Source organism: Trachypithecus francoisi, unplaced genomic scaffold (assembly GCF_009764315.1).
Source record: "Trachypithecus francoisi isolate TF-2019V2 unplaced genomic scaffold, Tfra_2.0 Lachesis_group17, whole genome shotgun sequence".
NCBI classification, from domain to species: Eukaryota; Metazoa; Chordata; class Mammalia; order Primates; family Cercopithecidae; genus Trachypithecus; species Trachypithecus francoisi.
This window is the reverse complement of record NW_022681462.1, coordinates 60,303,287-60,323,777: the sequence shown is the minus strand read 5'-3', so window position 1 is coordinate 60,323,777 and position 20,491 is coordinate 60,303,287. Positions and strand designations below refer to the sequence as shown.

The window sequence follows — 20,491 nt, the reverse complement described above, 5'->3', positions numbered from 1 at the left end:
AATCGATTACTGTCCTTTGTTTCTATTCCCTATATTTTCTTTCCAAAGGCCTCATCAACATTGTCCTTTCTTTTTTTTTTGAGAGGGAGTCTCACTCTGTCGCCCAGGCTGGAGTGCAGTGGCCGGATCTCAGCTCACTGCAAGCTCCGCCTCCCGGGTTTACGCCATTCTCCTGCCTCAGCCTCCTGAGTAGCTGAGATTACAGGCGCCCGCCACCTCGCCCGGCTAGTTTTTTGTTTTTTGTTTTTTTTAGTAGAGACGGGGTTTCACCATGTTAGCCAGGATGGTGTCGATCTCCTGACCTCGTGATCCGCCCGTCTCGGCCTTCCAAAGAGCTGGGATCACAGGCTTGAGCCACCGTGCCCGGCCAACATTGTCCTTTAATAGTATCCAAAACCCAAAACAATCTCGGTTCTCAGTATTTTACTCCATAAGAACACCGTTTTTCTCTCTCTTTATTTTTATTTTTGAGATGGAGTCTTGCTCTTGTCGCCCAGGCTGAAGTGTAATGGCATGATCTCTGCTCACTGCAACCTCTGCCTCCCAGGTTCAAGCTATTCTCATGCCTCAACCTCCCGAGTAGCTGGGATTACAGACATGTGCCACCACGTCCGGCTAATTTTGTATTTTTAGTAGAGACAGGGGTTCTCCATGTTGGTCAGGCTGGTCTCGAACTTCCAACCTCAGGTGATCTGCCCGCCTCGGTCTCCCAAAGTGCTGGAATTACAGGCGTGAGCCACCGCGCCCGGCCTGGGAACACCTTTTCTTACATCTTCAAGTGCCAGAAATGCTTATGAAAACGAGAAAAGAAGTATTAAGAGTAATTACAAAGAAACACTCATTTTCTTCCCAAGAGCGCCAGGGAGATTTCTTTTTTCCTCTTCTTTCTTTCTTTTCTTTCTTTTTTTTTTTTTTTCTAATTTCAAAGGAGTATAATTAAATTGCCAGGTAAAAACTCAAAGGTCTTTTTTCACAGTGTTTTGGAAGGTTCTCTGCTTGTGTTTGTATTCCCTTTAGCCTCCACCTTCCTCTATCCAGTCCCCGCACCCTTTCCCCCAGGCCCCGTTCCTCAAGGCTTCAGAGTAGCTCTCCTCCGGTTAAAAGGAAGTCTCAGCACAGAATCTTCAAACCTCCTCGGAGGCCACCAACGGTCCCTAACGCCGCCAAGGAGCTGAAGCACCTGGGGCGGGGCGGGGCGCGCTGGCCTACACCTGTGGAGGGGGCGGCGCCCCAACGGCCGCGCCGGGGCTGGGGGAGGGGAGCTACTCACTCCCCGCTCAGGGGCGGTGACTCATCGCCAACCGTGGGCTGCCAGAGATGAGCAGTCCTGGGAAGGGGCCGAGAGGCGGGGCCGCCAGGTCGGGCAGGTCTGCGCTCCGCCCCGCCGCGCGCACAGAGCGCTAGACCTTCGGCGAGTGAGCACCCTTGACGCGGTCCAGGGACCTCCTAGTCGCTGTCCTCCCGACGCGGACCCGCGCGCCCCAGGCCTCGCGCTGCCCGGCCGGCTCCTGGCGCCCCACTCCCGGCGCACGCCCTCCCGCGAGTCCCCGGCCCCTCTTGCGCCCCTCTTCTCGGCGCGCGCGCAGCATGGCGCCCCCGCAGGTCCTCGCGTTCGGGCTTCTGCTTGCGGCGGCGACGGCGAGTTTTGCCGCAGCTCAGAAAGGTGAGGCGCGGACTTGGAGCAGAGTTGTGGAGTTGGGCTGGGCTGGGGGGCAGCGGTGTGCGGCCCCCGAAACGGGAATAGTCGGGATCAAGAGGCCTCGCTTTCCAGCCTGGAGACCGGACGGCGCGGCTGTGCCCCGGCCCAGGCCCTCCGCGCGGTAGAAATGGCGAGGGGGCGCTCACTCGCGCCGTTCGGGGGAGCAGCCTCACTTTGCAGGTTTGCTCGCCTCGATTGGGAAATGGACCTGGGCGGAGGCGGGGGACAGGTGGCGAACGGAGTGCCCACGTCCAGGTTTCCTGCGGCCACCGAACCGGTGCCTCGCGCCCTGGCTCACCCACCTCCTCCTTTCGGGACGGACTTGGGGTTCCAAAACAGCCCCAGCCGGTGGCGGAGTCTCTGCGACAGTGACCAGCTGGCCCGCCCTTGTCCTTGTCACCGACAGCGGTCCCCGGATGTGGGCCTCAGGCGGGGACAGGTGCCCGCAGGGAGGCCTCCAGGGCAGCTATGCACCTGCGCGCGGCAGGCGGCCTGGACTACACAGGGCGTGTGGGTGTTTTCCCTTTTCTAAGGATCATATGAGTAATGCCAAGCTTATTGTAGGGAACGCAGAAATAACAATAACCGTAAAGAGTAAAAACCTATAATCGCAGAATTTTGAGAATCCCATAATTAATAATTAGGTATAATCTTTCTTTTTATTTATTTGTTTATTTTATTTTATTTTTTGAGACTGAGTCTCAGCCTGTCACCTAGGCTTGATGATCTCAGCTCACTGCAACCTCCGCCTCCCGGGTTCAAGCGATTCTCCTGCCTCAGCCTCCTGAGTAGAGTAGCTGGGATTATAGGCGCGCGCCACCACCCCCGGCTAATTTTTGTAGTTTTAGTAGAAACGGGATTTCTCCATGTTGGTCAGGCTAGTCTCGAACTCCTGAGCTCGTGATCCGCCCGCCTCGGCCTCCCAAAGTGCTGGGATTGCAGGCCTGAGCCACCGCGCCTGGCCTATTTTATTTTTTTATTTGAAACAGCCTTGTTCTGTCGCCCAGGCTGGAGTGCAAGGGCACGATCTCGACTCATTGTAGACTCCGCCTCCTGACCTCAGACCATCAGTCTGCCTCAGCCTTTATGCCTGGCTAATTTTTGTTTTTATTTATTATTACGTATTATTATTGTTGAGACAGAGTTTCGCTCGTTGCCCAGGCTGGAGTGCAACGGCGTGATCTTGTCTCACTGCAACCTCTGCCTCCTGGGTTCAGACGATTCTCCTGCCTCAGTCCGCCAAGTAGCTGGGACTACAGGCATGCACCACAACGGTCGGCTAATTTGTATTTTTAGTAGAGACTGGTTTCGCAATGTTGACCAGGCTAGTCTCGAACTCCTGATCTCAGCTGATCCACCCACCTTGGCCTCTCAAAGTGCTGGGATTACAGATGTGAGCCACTGTGCCCGCCGAATATTTGTATTTGTAGAGACGTCCAGGCTGGTCTCGAACTATGTCGCCCAAGCTGGTCTCGAACTCCTGGGCTGAAGTGATCACTCGGTTTGGGCCTCCCAGAGTGCTGGAATTACAGGCATGAGTCGCCACACCCGGCCTTAAAAAAAGATTTAAAATAGTGACTGGTATGTTGCACTATTAATCAAATGTTGGACATGTAGTCCCTCTCTCTCTCTCTTTTTTTTTTTTGGAAACAGTGTCTCCGTCTGTGGTTCAGCCTGGAGTGCAGTGGCACATTTACAGCTCACTGCAGCCTCCATCTCCCGGTCTCAAGTGATGCTCTTACTTGGACCTCCCAAGGTGCTGGGATTACAGGCATGAGCCACAGGTCTGGCATCTCTTGATTTATTTGTAAGTTGGTGCCTAGAAGTGGAGTGGCGTTTGCCAAAGCTCTCTGGAAGGGCTTTTATACTTTCACTAATGGAGTGGCCTAAATTCAGTAATTACACTCTCAAAGTAATGCAGTTTTCATGTTTTTCTAGCTTCAGTCTGGGACTACATACTTAATGTTAAATTGCTTTAAAGTAGTCATAGCTACTACAGGTTTGTTCTCAAAGTCTGCACCTGACTGCTCTGATTTAAATTTCATGCCCCTTAGGAATAAACAATGTGTTTTAAACAAGTACAGGATGGGGCTGCAGAAGATTTAAACGCTTGAGAACAAGTGCTGTATTTTCCCCTTTTGTGACCCCAGTATTGAGTTTAGTGTTGGGCAGATTAAAGGTGGTTCATATCAATTATAACTTCAACAGGGAAACATTGGAGTCAACTTAGGGTACTTGGGATACGAAGGCTCAATATAAAAACTCTGGTTTGTCGTGCTAGCTGTTTTTTTTTCCCTCTTCAGTTGAACTGAGGAGATAGTTTCTGTTTTTAATGATTGTGCTCTTTTAACTAGACAAAAGGAATTAGATAGTCTTACCAATTCGCAGTTAAATGAACTTTTGAGGTAGTTAAGGACAAAACTATTAAACTGACATCAATAACCCAGAATAGGCTGCTTAGTATCACTCTCCAAATCAAGTACTAGGATTTAATTTAGTTAGGAAACTCACAGGGATGACTATAACTGCAGTTGAAAGTATAATTTTTCTAAGATATAAAATGGTTTAAAGATTGAATATATTTCTGTTAAGCCCCAAAGGAAACATCCCTCATTTAAGAAAATGGGGTGGGAGAGCGAGAGAAGGTAAGGATTTGCAGATCCTAGAATTGAATTGTTGATTTTTTTGTAAAAGAGTCAGTAACAGCTGGCTGTGGTGGCTCACGCCTGTAACCCCAGCACTTTGGGAGGCTGAGGTGGGTGGATTACCTGAGGTCAGGAATGCTAGACCAGCCTGACCAACATGGTGAAACCTCATCTCTACTAAAAAATACAAAAAAAGGCCAGGCGCGGTGGCTCACACCTATAACCCCAGCACTTTGGGAGGCCGAGGCAGGCGGATCATGAGGTCAGGAGTTTGAGATCAGCCTGGCCATTATGCTGAAACCCCATCTCTACTAAAAATACAGAAATTAGGCAGGCGTGGTTGCAGACCCCTGTAGTCCCAGCTACTCAGGAGGCTGAGGCAGGAGAATCGCTTGATCCTGGAAGATGGAAGTTGCAGTGAGCTGAGATCATACCACTGCACTCCAGTCTGGGCGACAGAGTGAGACTCTTTCTGAAGAAGAAAAAACAAAAAAAGGCAGTGACTAACAGGGATGTTATTTAGCAGGACAGGAGTGAGGAAAGAGCTAAGACTGAGAGTTTCACAAAGGCAAAGCTATAAATGATGTTTAGAGAGCTGTGTTTTTGTTTTAAAAAATTGTAACGGGAGGCCAGGCACAGTGGCTCATGCCTTTATAATCCCAGCATTTTGGGAGGCTGAGGTGGGAGGATTGCTTGAGGCCAGGAGTTCAAAACCAGCCTGGGCAATATGGCGAAACCCCAACTCTACAAAAAGTAAAAAATTAGCCAGGCATGGTGGTGCATGCCTGTAGTCCCAGCTACTTAGGAGGCTAAGATGGGGGAGGATCAGTTGAGCCCAGTAGGTCCAGGCTGCAGTAAGCCAAGCTTGTGCCACTGCATTCCAGCCTGGGCAACAGAGTGAGACCCTATCTCAAAAAGAAAAAAAAAAAAAAATCAAAACAGGAATGCATGTAGATTAAACTATGTGTCTGTATACAGTATGCAAACTTTCGCAAGTGCCGGGCACTTAGGAAGTAGTCTATAGCTGAAAAAGAAACCATTCAGGACCACTTTTTAAGGTTTTGTGTCCTTGTAACTTTAAGGCATTATTATTGCAATATAACTTAGCTGGGACATGAGAGTTAATAGATCCATATTTTAAAGTAGTTTTTTTTGTTTTTTTTTAATTTTCTAGAATGTGTCTGTGAGAACTACAAGCTGGCCGTAAACTGCTTTTTGAATGACAATGGTCAATGCCAGTGTACTTCAATTGGTGCACAAAATACTGTCCTTTGCTCAAAGCGTGAGTAAAATATCCTTATTACCTATAAGCTTTATTTTGACTTAATACTTCTTTAATTGATGTGCCTTGAGTTGGAAAGAGTTTTATTGGCTTAAATCTGAATCATGTTATAAAGTAAGTGTGGGAACACATAAGTTTCAAATAATCTTTGACCCTGGAACTTTAGAGTTACTTTTTTTTCCTGTAATCATGAAATCGGTTATTTTTCAGTTTGGCATTAAGGTTTCTTTTTCAGTGGCTGCCAAATGTTTGGTGATGAAGGCAGAAATGAATGGCTCAAAACTTGGGAGAAGAGTGAAACCTGAAGGGGCTCTCCAGAACAATGATGGCCTTTACGATCCTGACTGCGATGAGAGCGGGCTCTTTAAGGCCAAGCAGTGCAACGGCACCTCCACGTGCTGGTGTGTGAACACTGCTGGGGTCAGAAGAACTGACAAGGACACTGAAATAACCTGCTCTGAGCGAGTGAGAACCTAGTGAGTGGGGCTGCCTATACTACTTGTTTTCATGCTGTTCAGATTCATTTAATTAAATTTATTTTTGATTATGTAATACGATTTCATGGTTTAGAATTCAGAAGATATGAGTGTCTGGTGAAAAGCTTCCTTCTTATTCCAGTCCCCACTGCTACCCAGTGGACTGCCATAGAATTGATGTTATTGATTATTCTATAACCTTCCAGAGATAGTTGATGAATGTGTTATGTATCTGTTTTATTATTTTTACATAAATGGTAGCATACTAGGTATAATTTTCCTTTTATATCTTTACTTAACATTATTCAGTATTTCATAGTTGCATTAGTATTAAATGTATGTAATTTAACCTATGTATTTGCTCATTTATAGTGCTTTAGAAGTGAGATATGCATTAGGGATTGTTTAATGAAAAGGAACAGAAACCTACTCACGCTAGCTTAAGCAAAAAAAGACTTCATTGGAAGGCACTAGAAACTGGAAAGGATGTCAGGACCAAAGTGGGCACTTTCTGTTTTTCTATTTTGGTCTTCTGGAGCCTCATTGTCAATTTTCTCTTTGTGCCCTTTCTTTTTTTTTCTTTTCTTTTTTTTGAGACAGAGTTTCACTCTTGTTGCCCAGGTTGGAGTGCAGCGGCACAATCTCAGCTCACTGCAGCCTCAGCCTCCTGGGTTAAAGCAACTCTCCTGCCTTAGCCTCCTGAGTAGCTGGGACTACAGCTGTACCACACCTGACTAATTTTTGTATTTTAGTAGAGACGGGGTTTCACCGTGTTGGCCAGGCTGGTCTCTAACTCCTGACCTCAGGCAATCCACCCACCTGCACCTCCCAAAGTGCTGGATTACAGGTGTGAGCCACTGCACCTGGCCCTTTCATGCCTTTTCATCGTTTCAGTTGAACAGGGCACAACACTGCCAGCTAAACCTTGACTTCATGTAACCTTCTGTATTGTGTCCAGAGAACAGAGGGTCAGTATTAGAAAGGGTGTTCCCTCCTGGGTGTGTCCTTTATGAAGGATGTGTAAGGGAATAAATTATGGGAATAGCTACTACATAAATTTTTTTTCTCTTTGTCCTTATAATTCAAGAATTGTAGTGTTAGCTTATTAGAAAAATAGTATAAAAGACTGAGTTATAGTCAACTGACATTGTCTTTTTACTTTATAGCTGGATCATCATTGAATTAAAACACAAAGCAAGAGAAAAACCTTATGATGTTCAAAGTTTGCGGACGTAAGTGCAATGAAATGCATTATTATTCTTGCACAATTGGTGGCTCAAATCTTCCATCCTACACCATTTGAAAAGCCAAGTCTAAATGCTTTTTCATATATCTGAAAAACAAAGTTACTTGAAATAGAGTTACAAGAATAGCACAGAGATTCCAGGAATACACTTCACTCAGATTCACCAATTAACATTTTGGCATATTTACTTTTTATATATGTATATATGGATGAATATGTGTGTGTGCTTTATATCAGTGTATCTATGCATGTATAAATATTTTTCCCAGAAACACATGAAAGCAAGTTGTAGATATCAGGCCCCGTTATCCCTAGTTACTTTAGTGTATCTTTTCCTAAGAACAAAAGGCATTTTCTTACGTAAACCACTATACAACGATCAAATTTAGGAATTTTTTTTTTTTTTTTTTTTTTTTTAAAGGCAGAGTCTCGCTCTGTCGCCAGGCTGGAGTGCAGTGGCGCGATCTCGGCTCACTGCAAACCTGCAAACTCCACCTCCCGGGTTCACGCCATTCTCCTGCCTCAGCCTCCCGAGTAGCTGGGACTACAAGCACCCACCACCACGCCCGGCTAATTTTTTTTTATATTTTTAGTAGAGACAGGGTTTCACCGTATTAGCCAGGATGGTCTCGATCTCCTGACCTTGTGATCCACCCACCTCGGCCTTCCAAAGTGCTGGGATTACAGGCTTGAGCCACCGCGCCCGGCTGGAATTTTTTTATTTATTTTTATTTTTTTTAAGACAGAGTCTTGCTCTGTCACCCAGGCTGGCATGCAGTGGCGTGATCTCAGCTTACTGCAACCTTTGCCTCCTGGGTTCAAGCGATTCTCCTGCCTCAGCCTCCCAAGTAGCTGAGACTACAGGCGCCTGCCACCACGCCCAGCTAATTTTTGTATTTTTAGTAGAAATGGGGTTTTACCATATTGGCCAGGCTGGTCTCGAACTCCCGAACTTGTGATCCTCCCACCTCAGCCTCCTAAAGTGCTGGGATTACAGGTGTGAGCCACCGCACCTGGCCAGGAAATTTAACATCGTATCACGTTGTACCCATTTTCCCAATATTGTCCTTTGTGGTAATTTTTCCCCTCTGATTCAGAACCCAGTCCAAGATCATGTATCACATTTAGTTGTCATGACTCTTTAGTCTCTTTTAATATCGAACAGTTTCTTGGCCTTTCTTTGTCTTCCATGAACTTGCTATTTTTGAAGAGCATGGGCAGGTCGTTATATATAATGTCCCTCAAATTGTGATTTGTCTGATGTTTCCTCTTTTTTTTTTTTGAGTTGGAGCTTCCCAATAAAGTTGTCCAGGCTGGAGTGCAATGGCGCAATCATGGCTCACCGCAACCTCTGCCTCCCAGATTCAAGGGATTCTCCTGCCTCAGCCTTCCGAGTAGCTGGGATTGCAGGCGTGCGCCACCATGCCTGGCTAATTTTTTTTGTATTTTTAGTAGAGACGGGGTTTCTCCATGTTGGTCAGGCTGGTCTTGAACTCCCGACCTCAGGTGATCTGCCCACCTCAGCCTCTCAAAGTGCTGGGATTACAGGCATGAGCCACCTCACCCGGGCCTTGATGTTTCCTCTTAACTAAAAACAGATTATGCATTTTTGACAGGAAAGCTACTTATGCTATCTTGTGTCCTTTGTAGTACTTTTTTTTTTTTTTTTTTTTTTTTGGAGACAGAGTCTCGCTCTGTCGCCCAGGCTGGAGTGCAGTGGCCGGATCTCAGCTCACTGCAAGCTCCGCCTCCCGGGTTTACGCCATTCTCCTGCCTCAGCCTCCCGAGTAGCTGGGACTACAGGCGCCCACCACCTTGCCCGGCTAGTTTTTGTATTTTTTAGTAGAGACGGGGTTTCACCCTGTTAGCCAGGATGGTCTCGATCTCCTGACCTCGCGATCCGCCCATCTCGGCCTCCCAAAGTGCTGGGATTACAGGCTTGAGCCACCGCGCCCGGCCGTGTAGTACTTCAGATTAGGAGTTGCATGATGTCAGCTTGTCCCTTTACTAGTAATGTAAACTTTGGTTAAACTGGTATCTGCCAGGTTTTTCCACTGTGAAGTTACCATTCTCCCTTTGTAATCCATAAGTAATCTATGGGCAGATACTTGGATATTAAGTAAATGTTATTTTTCTAATTAAACTGGCACCCAGCAGTTTGAATATCAATGGATGATTCTAGCCTGAATCAATTATTATTATGATAGTTGCAAAATGGCAGAAAAAATTTAACTTTAATAGCAATTCTACACCATGAGCTATCTGCTTAAAGAGTAGTGCTTCTTACTGTTGTGTGGTACAAACATTTTTTTTTAATACAGATTTTAAATTCTTTATAGTGCACTTGAGGAGGCGATCAAAACGCGTTATCAACTGGATCCAAAATTTATCACAAATATTCTGGTATGATTTTTTAATAAGTGAGCTTTAGCAGGTAGTTGGTGAGACAGTATGTTTTGAGTATAAGGACAGCCAGTGATTTAAGTGGTGGTTAAATACACTTACTAGAGCAACAGTTTCAGATCTTGGGTACTTAATGTGAATTTCCTGTTATTGTTTTTTGTTTGTTTGTTTCTTTAAGATAGACTATTGCTCTGTTCCCCAGGCTGGAGTGTGGTGGCAAGATCTCTGCTCACTGTAACCTCTGCCTCCAAGGTTCAAGCAATTCTCGTGCCTCAGCCTCCTGAGGAACTGGGACTGCAGGCATGCGCCACCATGCCCAGCTAATTTTTGTATTTTTAGTGTCAACGGGGTTTTGCTATGTTGGCCAGGCTGGTCTCGAACTCCTGGCCTCAAGTGATCTGCCTACCTCAGCCTCTCAAAGTGTTGGGATTACCGGTGTGAGCTACAATGCCCAGCCCGTTGTTTTCGGTTATCGTTGTTTTCCTTCCAGAGCCTTTGAAAAGCCTAGTTTTACTCCTAAAGAAAATGTAGTATCTCTTAGTATCCCTAAAACATTTGAGTTTTCTTTTCTTGGAGAACCTGTCCCGGTGGATGAGCTCCAGTAACATCTTAAAGTAAATATGCACCAAAATAACTTTCGGTAAATATGGTTTTGGTGCATCTTTACTTTAGGATGTTACTGGAGCTCCCATCTCTGCTTTCAGGAACTGGTCCTTAACCAGTTAGCCCTTATTTAACTCTTTAAACTCTGGTTTAAAAAAAAAGAAACTTGAACAGTGTGATGGAACTTTAAAAGGCAGTATGAATTTATTCAAGACTCTTTAGAAAGAATATACTTTTTTTACTCTTTAAAAACAACATGGTAAATGCATGCTGCGTTTTACTTTGCATTTCTTTTTTTTTTTTTTTTGAGATGGAGTTTTGCTCTTGTTGCCCAGGCTGGAGTGCAATGGCGTGGTCTCGGCTCACCACAACCTCCACTTCCCAGGTTCAAGTGATTCTCCAGCCTCAGCTTCCCTAGTAGCTGGGATTACAGGCATGTGCCACCATGCCTGGCTAATTTTGTCTTTTTGGTAGAGATGGGGTTTCTCCATATTGGTCAGGCTGGTCTTGAACTCCCGACCTCAGGTGATCCGCCTGCCTCAGCCTCCCAAAGTGCTGGGATTACAGGCATGAGCCACCGCGCCTGGCCTTATCTTGCATTTCTTTAGTATTTTAGTTTTTTTTTTTTTTTTTTTTTTTTGAGACGGAGTCTTGCTCTGCCGCCCAGGCTGAGTGCAGTGGCCGGGTCTCAGCTCACTGCAAGCTCCGCCTCCCGGTTTACGCCATTCTCCTGCCTCAGCCTCCCAAGCAGCTGGGACTACAGGCGCCCGCCACGTCGCCCGGCTAGTTTTTTTTTGTATTTTTTAGTAGAGACGGGGTTTCACCATGTTAGCAGGATGGTCTCGATCTCCTGACCTCGTGATCCGCCCGTCTCGCCTCCCAAGTGCTTGGGATTACAGGCTTGAGCCACCGCGCCCGGCCAGTATTTTAGTTTTAAAGTAGTTCTAATTCAAATAAAATACTTTCATATCCTTTTTAAAAACCTTTTCAATATAAGAAAATTCTCTTAGGAAAAATTGTGCGTTGTAATTATGATTGGTTGCATGGCTGTCTTATTTCCCTTTGATAGATTTAGAGACCTCCCAAAGATTTCTCGATTAATGATCAGCTTAATTATCCACTAATGGAAAGGAACAGCGATGCATGTAGATTACAGAAAATCAAACACTGACTATTCTGATTCTCAAATAATGTTATTTTCAAATGATTTTGACTATATTAGTATTTGTATTATTCAATTTTTTTTCCCCAGTATGAGGATAATGTTATCACTATTGATCTGGTTCAAAATTCTTCTCAAAAAACTCAGAATGATGTGGACATAGCTGATGTGGCTTATTATTTTGAAAAAGATGTGAGTATAATCTTCTTTATTCTATTCTTGTGTTCAGGAATGTAGTCTATCATGCCTCAATGAATTAAATATATTTCATCACCTTTTTTTCCACTTATAGATCAACCAAATGGTTCTGCTGCTGCCATTAATTTTGTCCTCCCTGTCACTCACATGCACCTTACTTGTTTGTGTATTTATGTCTCTTATCAAATTGCTCTGCCTAAAATATCTCCTCTGTTTCTTATAATTCTTATTTATTATCTACTTGGTAGTTACTTAGTTTGTGCATATATGCTCCCCTATGCTATTTGTAATTTACACAAATAAGAGTGTGTTTAAAAAGACTGTTAACTGGTAATGATTAAAATATTTTGTTTAAACTTTAATCTATTATAGTGAAGTATTTTCTGCTGAAATATGAGGTTTGCTTCAAAATAATCTGGGCGGGGGTGAAGGGAGAAAAGGAAGAAAAGATGAAGTAAGAGAGGCTGTGTGTTGATGTCCTTGCATCTGGGTGATAGGTACATGGGTGTCATTGCACTACTCTTTCTACTTTCGTGTATGTTGAAAAGTTCCTGTAATAAACAGTTTAAAATTTTAAAGTTCCAATAGATTAGATTGTTATCACTAAAACCATAAAGATTCTTGGCAGCAGTTCTTTTGGCATACAATTTGTATGTAATTACATGTGACCATGGTTTGTTTTCTTAAATATTTTTAATTCCTTTTCTCCTTTTCAATACAGGTTAAAGGTGAATCCTTGTTTCATTCTAAGAAAATGGACCTGAGAGTAAATGGGGAACAACTGGATCTGGATCCTGGTCAAACTTTAATTTATTATGTCGATGAAAAAGCACCTGAATTCTCAATGCAGGGTCTAAAAGCTGGTGTTATTGCTGTTATTGTGGTTGTGGTGATAGCAATTGTTGCTGGAATTGTTGTGCTGGTGAGTAGAGAACAAGTAAAATTTCATTTAAGGGTATATTTTTTCAAGAAAAAGTAATAATGGCTGGGTGCGGTGGCTCACACTTATAATCTCTACACTTTGGGAGGCTGAGACAGGTGGATCACTTGAGCCCAGGAGTTTGAGGCCAGGCTGGGCAACATGGCAAAACCTTATCTGTACCAAAAATACAAAACTTAGCCAGATGTGATGGCTTGCACCTGTGGTTCCATCTACTTAGGAGGCTGACGTGGGAGTGGTCAGTTGAACCCAGGAGATCAAAGCTGCAGTGAGCCATGATCACACCACTGCACTCCAGCCTGGGCAACAGAGCAGGACCCTGTCTCAAAAAAAAAAAAAAAAAAAAAAAAAGGCCAGGCACCGTGGCTTATGCCTGTAATCCCAGCACTTTGGGAGGCTGAGGTGGGTGGATCACCTGAGGTCGGGAGTTTGAGACCAGCCTGACCAGCATGGAGAAACCTGGTCTCTACTAAAAATACAAAATTAGCCGGGTGTGGTGGCGCATGCCTGTAATCCCAGCTACTCAGGAGGCTGAGGCAGGAGAATTGTTTGAACCCAGGAGGCAGAGTTTGCAGCTGAGATCACGCCATTGTTCTCCAGCCTGGGCAACAAGAGCGAAACTCCGTCTCAAAAAAGAAAGAGAGAGAGAGAGAAAGAAAGAAATCTTACTAACATAACAGAATTCAGAAACAGGTTTGAGGGTATTTGGAAACTGAGATTTCCAGTTCAGTCAACCATGTTTGGCTATCCATCTGGAACAAAACAAAAGTTGAATTCCTATTTCACTCCACTAGGCTGGCCATATTGCCTAGCTGTGTAAGGGTGGCATGTCCAGAGCACAGCAGTAGGAAAGGAGTTGGGCAGTGTATCCGTGTTCAAAGACATTTACATTTTTAAAAATATAAAAAAGTAAAACAATTCCCAAGAAAATTAATTGTACAACCTTGTGGTAGGGGAAACCATGTAAGGCAAGAAATCTGGAATCCATGAAAGAAAAGATACATATGTGTATGTGTATTCTGAGAGAGGGTCTTGCTGTGTCACCCAGGCTGGAGTGCAGTGGCATGATTATAGCTTACTGCAACCTCCAATTCCTGGACTTAAGTAACCCTCCTGACCCAGCCTCCCAAGTAGCAAGGACTACAGGTACGTGCCACCATACCTGGCTAATTTTTTAATTTTTAGTAGAGACCAGGTCTTGCTATGGCTGCCGAGGCTGGTCTTAAACTCCTGGGCTCAAGCAATTCTTCTGGCTTAGCTTCCCAAACTGCTGGGATTACAGGCATGAGCCATTGCACCTAGTCCTATATATATATTTTGGCTTCATTAAAACTAAACATTTTATATGGCAAAGAGACTGAAGTAAAAAATATCAATGATGGGCATTACAAAACTATGGTGCATAAAGCAAGAATGGATGTTATACATAATACACAAAGAGTTCTTAAAAATTGATGAGGAAACCTAAAGAAAGAATTACAACAGGTAGGGATAGACAGTTAACAGAAATTTCAGATGGCAAATGAACTTGAGTGGTTAATGCTGGAAGTCTAATCCTGTAGAAATAAATGAAAACACAAGTGCAATAAGGAAGCACATTCAGTTATTGTATCATAGCATTGCTTGTAAGGGTGAATCTGGCCAGGCGTGGTGGCTCACACCTATAATCCCAGCACTTTGGGAGGCCGAGGTGGGCGGATCACCTGAGGTCAGGAGTCCAAGACCAGCCTGACCAACATGGAGAAACCCCATCTCTACTAAAAATACAAAATTAGCCAGCATGGTGGTACATGCCTGTAGTCCCAGCTACTCAGGAGGCTGAGGCAGGAGAGTCGCTTGAACCCAGGAGGCAGAGGTTGTAGTGAGCCGAGATCACGTCATTGCACTCCAGCCTGGGCAACAAGAGCGAAACTCCATCTCAAAAAAAGAATAAAAACAAACAAACAACAAAAAAGTGAATCTGGAAAATACCCTGAGTGTGTATCAGTAAGAGAGTAAATTGTATTTATTGTATCTACGATAGGGAATAATGTGAATGAGTGAGTTCGATCTTTATCTTTGGATCTGGAATGGTTGCTGTGATGTTGATATGGGCTGTGCACAGGTGGTGATGATACTGCATGATCCCATTTTTAGACCCCAAAACTTAGATGCATGTATATATATATGATATTTGTATTGGTGTGGAAAAGGAGGATGTGGAAGAATGCACACCAAACTGTTAAATTTCTTTCTTTTTTTTTTGAAATGGAGTCTCGCTGGCCGGGCGTGGTGGCTCAGGTCTGTAATCCCAGCACTTTGGGAGGCCAAGGCGGGTGGATCACGAGGTCAGGAGATTGAGACCATCCTGGCTAACACGGTGAAACCCCGTCACTACTAAAAATACGAAAAATTAGCCAGGTGTGGTGGCGGGCACCTGTAGTCCCAGCTACTCAGGAGGCTGAGTCAGGAGAATGGTGTGAACCTGGGAGGTGGAGTTTGAAGTGAGCCGAGATCACGCCACTGCACTCCAGCCAGGACGACAGAGCGAGACTGTCTCTCAAAAAAAAAAAAAAAAAGAAATGGAGTCTCGCTGTGTCGCCCTGGCTGGAGTGCAGTGTCATGATCTCGGCTCACTGCAACCTCTGCCTCCCGGGTTCAAGTGATTCTCCTGCCTCAGCTCCTAAGTAACCAGCCACCATGTCTGGCTAATATTTGTATTTTTAGTAGATAGAGATGGGGTTTCACCTTATTGGCCAGGCTGGTATCGAACTCCTGACCTCGTGATCCACCTGCCTCGGCCTCTCAAAGTGCTAGGATTACAGGCATGTGCCACTGTACCTGGCTTCTTTTTTCTTTTTCTTTTCTTTTTTTTTTTTTTTGAGACGGAGTCTGTCACCCAGGCTGGAGTGTGGCGGTGTGATCTCGGCTCACTGCAACCTCCGCCTCCCAGTTCAAGCCATTTTCCTGCCTCAGCTTCCCAAGTATCTGGGACTACAGGTGTGCACACCATGCCTGGCTAATTGTTTTGTATTTCTGGTAGAGATGGGGTTTCACCATGTTGGCCAGGCTGATTTCGAACTCCTGATGTCAGGTGATCTACTCACTTCGGCCTCCCAAAGTGCTGGGATTATAGGCATGAGCCACCATGCCTGGCCTAAACTGTTAAATTTCTTTAAAGATTATTCACTGTGGCCGGGCACAGTGGCTCACGCCTGTAATCCCAGCACTTTAGGAGGCCAAGGCGGGCAGATCACGAGGTCAGGAGTTCAAGACCAGCCTGACCAACATAGTGAAACCCCGTCTTTACTAAAAATACAAAAATTAACTGGGCGTGGTGGAACACACCTGTAATCCCAGCTACTCAGGAGGCTGAGGCAGGAGAACTGCTTGAACCCAGGAGGCGGAAGTTGCAGTGAGCCAAAATTACGCCACTGTACTCCAGCCTGGGTGATAGAGCGAGACTCCATCCCCCCAAAAAAAATTATTCATTGTTTCCTTTTTTCCCTCCCTCCCTCCCTCCCTCCCTCCCTTCCTTCCTTCCTTCCTCCCTCCCTCCCTCCCTCCCTTGCCCCTCCGCCCCTCCCCTTCCTTCCTTGTTCTCCCATTGGATCCAGCATCGTTTTTTATTTATTTATTTATTTATTTTATTTTACTTTATTATTATTATTTTTTTGAGACGGAGTCTCGCTCTGTCGCCCAGGCTGGAGTGCAGTGGCCAGATCTCAGCTCACTGCAAGCTCCACCTCCCGGTTTCACGCCATTCTCCTGCCTCAGCCTCCTGAGTAGCTGGGACTACAGGCGTCCGCCACCTCGCCCGGCTAGTTTTTTGTATTTTAGTAGAGACGGAGTTTCACCGTGTTAGCCAGGATGGTCTCGATCTCCTGACCTCGTGATCCGCCCGTCTCGGCCTCCCAAAGTGCTGGGATTACAGGCTTGAGCCACCGTGCCCGGCCCGGTTCGTTTTTTATTTATTTATTTTGGTTTGTTTCACTTGTCATGGTAGACTTTGTTTTTGTTTAGTAGTGAAAATTTTATTTTATTTTATTTTTTTTTTGAGACAGAGTCTTACTCTGTTGCTCAGGCTGGAGTGCAATGGTGCAATCTCGGCTCACTGCAAGCTCCGCCTCCTGGGTTCACACCATTCTCCTGCCTCAGACTCCCGAGTAGCTGGGACTACAGGCGCTCGCCACACGCCCGGCTAATTGTATTTTTAGTAGAGGACGGGGTTTCACCGTGTTGGCCAGGATGGTCTCGATCTCCTGACCTTGTGATTCGCCCACCTTGGCCTCCCAAAGTGCTGGGATTACAGGCGTGAGCCACCGTGCCCGGCCACTATTTTTTTATTTTTATTATTATTTTTTTATTTTTTTAATTTTTTTGAGTCGGAGTCTTGCTCTGTTGCCCAGGCTGGAGTGCAGTGGCCAGATCTCAGCTCACTGCAAGCTCCGCCTCCTGGGTTCACGCCATTCTCCTGCCTCAGCCTCCCGAGTAGCTGGAACTACAGGCGCCCGCCACCTCGCCCAGCTAGTTTTTTGTATTTTTTAGTAGAGACGGGGTTTCAACGTGTTACCCAGGATGGTCTTGATCTCCTGACCTCGTGATCCGCCTGTCTTGGCCTCCCAAAGTGCTGGGATTACAGGCTTGAGCCACTGTGCCCCGCCTATTTTATTATTTTTGAGACAGAGTCTCCTTCTGTTGCCCAGGCTGGAATGCAATGGTGCACGATCTTGGCTCACTGCAACCTCTGCTTCCTGGGTTCAAGCTATTCTCCTGCCTCAGCCTCCCGAGTAACTGGGATTACAGGCACATGCCACCACGCCTGGCTAATTTCAAATAATATGGTGAAATAATAAGGTTTCACCATATTTGCCAGAGTGGTCTTAAACTCCTGACCTAAAGTGATCCACCCACCTCGACCTCTGAAAGTGGTAGGATTACAGGCGTGAGCCACCGTGCCTGGCCTATTTTATTTTATATATGTATGTATGTATGTATGTATGTATGTATGTATGTATGTATTTTTAGAGATGGAGTCTTGCTCTGTCACCCAGGCTGGAGTACAGCAGTGCAATCTCCACTCACGCAACCTCTGCCTCCCGGGTTCAAGCAATTATGGTGCCTCAGCTTCCTGAGTAGCTGAGATTACAGGTGTGTGCCATGACACCTGGCTAATTTTTGTATTTTTAGTGGAGATGGGGTTTCACCGTGTTGGCTAGGCTGGTCTGAAACTCCTGACCTCAGATGATCCTCCCACTTCGGCCTCCCAAAGTACCGGGCTTACAGGCATGAGCCCCTGCACTGGCATGAAATTTTTAAGTTAAGAAACAATAAATGTTTATGGATAGATGTTAAAATTAATTTTTTTCAGATCAAAATTATGTCCATTAAAAGCATATATGTCAATTTAGATAGCCTTTTTTTGAGTAGCAGTCCTAAAACAGTAATTGTCTTTCTTCCACTCAGGTTATTTCCAGAAAGAAGAGAATGGCAAAGTATGAGAAGGCTGAGGTAAATGGATTACTTACCTAAATAGAAAGGCCCTGTTGAATCTGTTACTCCTAGTCAGTCTACCTTCCTACACACTGATGCATTTCAGTTATACTGGAGTCCCTTTATACTGTTGTCTTTAGGGTCTCAGGGACAGTCTTAGAATGTGCTCTTACCTAAATCTTCTTATATGAGTTCCATGGCAGATCACCGTCTATTGATTTTTGCCTCGTAGAAGAGTGGAATGGGAAGTCTATGGTTTTTATTTTACAAAGTGTCAACATCTAACAGAATCTTCTAAAGGCATACTCCAGTGGATTCACCTTGGAGAAACTCATTGTGACTGGTGATCTGTTATCTTTATGCCAGTGAAATAATCATTTAATATGAACTTAATTTGTCATAATAAATCTATTGTGTACTAACTAGTCATCTATACTAGTATGAGATCAAAGTGGCAGATTGTTGGTGTGTTTCAGTCCCTTGGAATTGAATATGAACACTTGTCCTTGAACCCTATCATTAACATTTTTCATATATCTATCAATTTTTGTGTATCTTTGTATATGGGCCACTTACTAATATTTTAGCAAATAATAAAAATAGAAATGTAAAGGAATATTGGAAAAAATCTAATAGAACCAGAAAGTTCTAGCATTTTTTCCCATTCCGTAGTAGGTCATCTGGCTTGTTTGGTTTGGTGACCACAAGTCTAGAAGACTAACCTGAATTGAACTGTAACAGACAGGCAGAAAGACAAAGTAGTGTTGTAGTGCAGAGCAGTACAGACCTGGGTTTGGCTGGGCAAAGTTGTATAACTTCTTTAAGCCTCCATGTTTCCTCATCTGTAAAATGAGGATAATAGATAGTATGGACCTATTGCAAGGATTAAAGATAATCAGTGTAAAGTGTTGGTCCCATGCTTGCCACATAAGAAAATATTTGTCAACAGAGTAGTAGTAGTCATTGTCATCGTCTCAGTTTGCCTGTAACTAGTTGTGTGATCTGAGACAAACACTAATTTTGAACTTGAGTTTCCCCACATATAAAATGAAAGATTGATAATAGAAAGTAAATCAATATTTTCTTAGCCTTAAAAATAGTATGCACTTAATAAAAATCTTATTCTTAAAGATCTAGCTTACCTCCAACTTGCCCTAGTCACTTTGGCGATCTTATCTCTAAATAGAAGCTTGAAAACACTTAAATGTGTATTTCCTTGCAATATAACTTTTTCTTTTTTTTATTTAAATCAGTCTTATAAATGTGGAAAAAAATCATCTTGTGTTCCTTTAACTTTATTTTTATTTAATACTATTTTCAGAGTGAACAAAAGATTGGAAAATTATTTAGAATTTTTTTCTGTACTTTTTCCTGTTTCAGATAAAGGAGATGGGTGAGATGCATAGGGAACTCAATGCATAACTACTATAATTTGAAGATTATGAAAGAAGGGAAATAGCAAATGGATGCAAATTACAAATGTATGCGCATGGGACGAAGACATCTTTGAAGGTCATGAGTTTGTTAGTTTAACATGATATATTTGTAATAGTGAAACCTGTACTCAAAATATAAGCAGCTTGAAATTGGCTTTACCAATCTTGAAATTTGACCACAAGTGTCTTATATATGCAGATCTAATGTAAAATCCAGAACTTGGACTGCATAGTTAAAATTTTTTATGTGTAACGTTCAAATGTGTGCATTAAATATGCTTCCACAGTAGAGTTTGAAAAACTATCTGATTTGTGATTGAAAGCTGCCTTTCTATTTACTTGAGTCTTGTACATACATACTTTTTTATGAGCTATGAAATAAAACAGTTTAAACTGAATTTCTTAACTTGGACATTTCAAACTTCTTGTTCTTGTTCTTTTATTATTTTTTTTTGAGATGGAGTCCTACTCTGTCGCCCAGGCTGGAGTGCAGTGACGCAATGCCCGCTCACTGCAACCTCTGCCTCCTAGGTTCAAGCGATTCTTCTGCCTCAGCCTCCCGAGTAGCTGGGACTACAGGCACCCACCACCATGCCCGACTAATTTTTGTATTTTTAGTAGAGACGAAGTTTCACCATATTGACCACGCTGATCTCAAACTCCTGACCTCATGATCTGCCCACCTCTACCTCCCCAAGTGCTGGGATTATAGGCGTGAGCCACCGTGCCCAGCCTCTTTGTTTTTTTGTTTTTGTTTTTTCTCTTTTTTTTGGAGACAGGATGTCGCTCTGTAGCCTAGTCTGGAGTGCAGTGGCACAATCTCGGCTCACTGCAGGGTTCAAGCGATTCTCCTGCCTCAGCCTACCAAGTAGCTAGGATTACAGGCGCCCACCACCATGCCTGGCTAATTTTTGTATTTTTAGTAGAGA

General features: G+C 44.2%; 1 protein-coding gene across 1 annotated transcript; it reads left to right on the top strand.

Moving 5' to 3' along the window:
- The first annotated feature begins 1,237 nt into the window (after positions 1–1,237).
- Positions 1,238–19,964, top strand: EPCAM (epithelial cell adhesion molecule). Its single transcript, XM_033175789.1, has 9 exons — positions 1,238–1,663; positions 5,519–5,626; positions 5,862–6,102; positions 7,269–7,334; positions 9,688–9,751; positions 11,607–11,708; positions 12,436–12,636; positions 18,100–18,144; positions 19,507–19,964. The coding sequence occupies exons 1-9, from the start codon at positions 1,588–1,590 to the stop codon at positions 19,546–19,548; spliced, it is 945 nt and encodes a 314-aa protein (XP_033031680.1). The 5' UTR covers positions 1,238–1,587; the 3' UTR covers positions 19,549–19,964.
- The last annotated feature ends 527 nt before the right edge of the window (positions 19,965–20,491 follow it).